Source organism: Triticum dicoccoides, chromosome 1A (genome assembly GCF_002162155.2).
Source record: "Triticum dicoccoides isolate Atlit2015 ecotype Zavitan chromosome 1A, WEW_v2.0, whole genome shotgun sequence".
Classification (NCBI taxonomy): Eukaryota; Viridiplantae; Streptophyta; class Magnoliopsida; order Poales; family Poaceae; genus Triticum; species Triticum dicoccoides.
In genome coordinates this window covers 586,414,272-586,419,076 of record NC_041380.1, presented here as the reverse complement: position 1 = coordinate 586,419,076, position 4,805 = coordinate 586,414,272, and the positions used below count along the sequence as shown (strand labels likewise).

Genomic DNA, 4,805 nt, shown 5'->3' with positions numbered 1-4,805 from the left:
AAGTGAGCAGCATATCATGTCTTCATGGCCGAATCAAAGTGAGCTGCATATCCCGTCTTCACGGCCGAATCAAAGTGAGCAGCATATCCAGTCTTCACGGCTGAATCAGAGCGAGCAGCATATCCTGTCTTCACGGCCGAATCAAAGCGAGCAGCATATCCTGTCTTCACGGCCGAATCAAAGCGAGCAGCATATCTTGTCTTCACGGCCGAATCAAAGTGAGCAGCATATCCTGTCTTCACGGCCGAATCAAAATGAGCAGCGGTCTGAAAGGGATAATGGTCTGAAAGTGAGTAGCTTCTCAAATAGAATTATCGACCAGATGAGGAGTAAGACTTTGACACCTTCATCTGGGGTTCAGGGTTCCCCCTTTAAGCCTGTATTGAAGGGTAAAAGGGTTACCTACCAAGGTTCACGCGAGGAGATCCAAGTTCAAGCTAATGCAAGACCCAGAGCCCCTATGGATAAGATCCCTAAGATTCCTAGCTCAACACACGATTCTGTGGCCAGATTGGATGGTACACTTTTCAGCAGTGGTGGAAATGTTTCCGAATCTCAGTATGAGGGAACGAGCCTGAGGGAACTAATTAAGCCCGCACGCCAAGCGATGAGCAAGTTTGAGAAAATGCAGTTGTTCAAGCAGATCCTTGATCATGTAGACAAATCCCACGCACAGGGTGTAACCTTACAGCAGTTGCGACCGTCGTATTTTATAATATCATCCCCAAACCAAGTAAGGTATACCGGTTCTTACAGCAAACAAGATTTATCAACCCCAGCCAAACCGGATATGGCCGCAGATGATGTTTTTAACAGAAAACGATGCTTCGATCAGAAAACTTTGCACCAAGAGTGTAATGGCAATGGACATTCAATCCTGAAGTATCAGAAGGTTGGTGAACAAGGTTCTGTTGCCGTCAGGCGACCGATACATCCCTTCCGGACTGACCACAAAGGGGGCAACCAAAGTGAAGGTGCTGATCTAGGTGCTTTAGGACAGGGAAATTCTAGTTGCACCGTCGGAGGTCGTTCTAAGTTTGGCGAACCTTACTATGGCGGTAATGCATCTTATGGCCAACGTTTTCCTAATTATGGCAACCAAGAATCAGTACTTGAATTGAGGATGCTAGAAGATAGCTGGTACAGAAGCCCGGAAGAGCTCAATCAATCGAAAGGCACATTCCCATCCAACATCTACAGCCTTGGGGTTCTTTTATTTGAGGTATGTTAGTTACTTTCATGACATGTCCCGAAATAGGTTTCTCTAAAGTCTTAAGCACTTTGAATGCTCATAGAAGTGAAGTGAGATTGCGAGAATACTATTTGTTTGCACTTCAAGAAGTCATATTTTGGATGGTTTACTATATCAATCAAAGTCATGTGGTTCTTATTATGCAATCATACTTATGAGATATCGACCTTTTCACACTCGTATATCATAGTGTTTCCTGCTTAATAGAAAACAGAACCGACCAGCCTGATATTTTATGTTGTTCAACAGCAGTCTGATTGCTGAAAGCATCTGTTACTATATTAGTATAATCTAATTGAGTTGTGCAATTTATGTCTGACATTATGGAATAATCTTGTTGTTTGACATGGTATTTTGGTATTACCCGCTTATCCTTTTTAGCCTTGCTCACCTTATATAGTCAGTGTTGCAGCATATTCCTCTAGGAGCTAACACATGCATCATAAACAACTGGATCTGCCTTTTACTGGAAATCTCATTTGAGTTCAGTATCTTTTCTTGTTTACATGTAATTCTACAGATTCTATCTTCAGATGGTTAAGGTATTGACCAAGTTTATTTTTTTTACCAGCTCTTTTGCTGCTGTGAAACATGGGAGCTGCATTGTGCTGCAATGTCAGATCTTCGCCACCGGATCCTGCCTCCAATTTTTCTTTCAGAAAGTCCCAAGGAGGCTGGCTTCTGCCTTTGGCTATTGCATCCGGATCCTTTTTCTCGACCAAAAGCAAGGTGGGCATACTCAATCTCTCCTCAGCTCAAAAAGGCATTGCCTTACTGATTAGTTGGATAAAATCAGAAGTTCATTTAGTTCTATTCCGATGAATGATTGAAGTTACATTTGAGTTAAAGGAAGAGCTCCCTGAACATGGTTATTTCAATGTGTAATGAGAACTGATTATTCCCTGACATGTCCATTACCTTTGTTTGCTTCTGGTCCCATATATGTACCTGTAGGACAACTATTTCTCTAATTCTACTTTCTAGAGATCTGTTCATATAATTATAGAGTGAATTTGTGGGTTTTGTTAATGTTAAGTTATTGCTTTCATGAAGGAACAACTACATGTAGATGCGTTGTTCTGATATATCAGGAATCCTTTATCTGTAGATCGCACACAAAAATTTAGCAGTACTTCCTTTTGTATGTGTAAGATGACAAGTCTTTGCCACCTGCAAACTGGGGGAAATAGTTCCACGTCAATTTATACCTAACAGCATTTTTTCTTTTTGTTAGAGACATTCTAGGATGTGACTTGATAAATGAGGGTCAGGATTTGTCGGTGTTAGATAAGGCGCCAGCTGCTATCAATGAGGAGGACACAGAGTCTGGTTTGTTACTGAATTTTCTGTCTCAACTGAAAGAAGAAAAGGAGATGCATGCTGCCAAGTTATCAGCAGATCTTGCAAGCTTGCAGACTGATATTGTAGAGGCTGAGAGAAGACACTCGTTGAGGATGGGGTTCAGTTTAGGGGACATGGATGTACCAGCAAGTTCTAATGATGTGCCAGGTACTTCATCAAATGCCCTGAGAGGGGCATCGTTGTCAGGTTTGCTAACACCACCAGGCAGGTCAGGCATATACGAGGAGAGGGTGATGAAGAATTTGCAGCAGCTTGAAAATGCATATTACTCCACGAGGTCCACCATTGAAACATCTGAGACTAATGTAATTAAGCGTTCCGATAATGATGCTTTGAGGGTCCGTGAAAACTTTAACCACAGTGACGCCGATGCTATGAATGGGCCAACAGACCGCCTTGGATGCTTTTTTGATGGTCTATGCAAATATGCCCGGCATAGTAGGTTTGAAGTACGAGGGATTTTGAAGAATGCTGATATACTTAACTCTCCAAATGTGATCTGCTCTTTGAGTTTTGACCGTGATGAAGAATATTTTGCTGCTGCTGGGGTCTCAAAGAAAATCAAAATATTCGAATTTGATGCTCTTTTAAATGATCATGTTGATATTCATTATCCTATAGTAGAGATGCCTAGCAAGTCCAAGCTTAGTTGTGTCTGTTGGAACAACTATATAAAGAACTACTTGGCATCAACAGACTATGATGGCACTGTTCAGGTACGTATCTAATGGATGTGCTGTGCCATTATATGTTTCCCAAGATACTCACCACACGGCAGACAACAGTATAACTTGTATGCTATGATCAAGTTGGCATACTTCATTCATTCGTTGCAGTTCTTTTCCCTACCTTTGTTGTAGTGGCTTCATTTATCTGATTCAGTGAGCTTTATATGCATATCTTGGATTTGGATATTATTATTATTTAAGTACCAACTGCCTACTTCTGGATCTAGCATAGTACTGATTGGTATGTAATGTTCTATTGATTTGGGCACCATATCCTGATAGTAGTTTCGGTTGTGGGACAAGCAATTTGTTGTCTGCTGTGCCCAAATTTTATGTTTGGGTTTGTTTCTTTGTTAGCATTATGATTATGAGTTGGGAGGGACAGCACAAACTATTCCGTTATTGAAGCAAAATACTTAAGGTTGAATCAGTGAGCTTCGCCTGGAAACAGTAAAGTGAATTGCTGTTTGAGGATAAGCATCTTTTCCTTGTTGAGTTTCACCCGAAAAGCTTTAGCTGTTTAGAAAGCATGGACAATCTATTAATACTCCCTCCGGTCCTTTTTACTCTGCATATTAGAATTCTCTGAAGTCAAACTTCATAAAGTTTGACCGTATTTATATGAAAAAATATCAACATCTGCCATGCTAAAGTTATACAATATGAAACTTTAAGTCATGACACATCTATTGATATTGATTTCAGATTGTGAATGTTGGTACCTTTTTTTATAAAGTTGGTCAAACTTTACGAGTCTTGACTTCAGTCAAATCTTATATGCGAACTAAAAAGGACCGGAGGGAGTACTTCAACACTAAAGTTGTATCTGCATTCACATCCTGAAAACCTTAGGAGTATGGTTTTGCATCAACATTCAACAGTGCGTACATGTTCTGGTATAAAAAAGCACTTTGTGCCTGTCAAAATATTTTCCACTAACTGCTAATCTTTTCTCACAGTTGTCATTGCTCATTTGTTTCTTTCGGTACTGTGGCGATTCATTCCTTCTTTTATGCTTACCTGGAAATGCACCACACCTTATTACTTTCGTTTTGCCATTGGTCTAATTTTCACCATGGAATGCAGCTATGGGATGCAAGCACTGGCCAAGGGTTCACACAGTTTACAGAGCATCGGAAAAGAGCTTGGTCTGTGAGTTTCTCAGAGGTGGATCCAACTAGATTGGCAAGTGGGAGTGACGATTGTTGCGTGAAAGTTTGGAATATTAACCAGGCATGTTATTTAACTTCATAACTTGTTCTACTCCAATTTCAACAGGATAGTCTTAATTAGAGTCTGGTATTTCAAACATTCTGCTATGTTACCCTATGCTTATAGCAATCTGGAGTTATGTATGCCACATAAAGAAGGGCTGCAGATGAAGAAATATCAAGCTCTTAAATTGTTCCTATGTGCCTATCCGAAACACCATAGTAGTAGTCCAGACCTTACTGGGCTGGGTT

General features: G+C 40.6%; 1 protein-coding gene across 2 annotated transcripts in view; it reads left to right on the top strand.

The window, feature by feature from the left end:
• LOC119292861 (protein SUPPRESSOR OF PHYA-105 1-like) overlaps window positions 1-4,805 on the top strand; it is a 9,503-nt gene that overhangs the window by 1,695 nt on the left and 3,003 nt on the right. Inside the window, exons 3-6 of one of the 2 annotated variants that reach the window (XM_037571548.1) lie at window positions 103-1,222; window positions 1,824-1,981; window positions 2,487-3,330; window positions 4,429-4,575. In XM_037571548.1, the coding sequence (XP_037427445.1) occupies window positions 103-1,222; window positions 1,824-1,981; window positions 2,487-3,330; window positions 4,429-4,575 (2,269 nt within the window). Of the gene's footprint in view, window positions 1-90; window positions 1,223-1,823; window positions 1,982-2,486; window positions 3,331-4,428; window positions 4,576-4,805 lie in introns of both variants that reach the window. The other variant, XM_037571543.1, reaches the window with a different exon arrangement.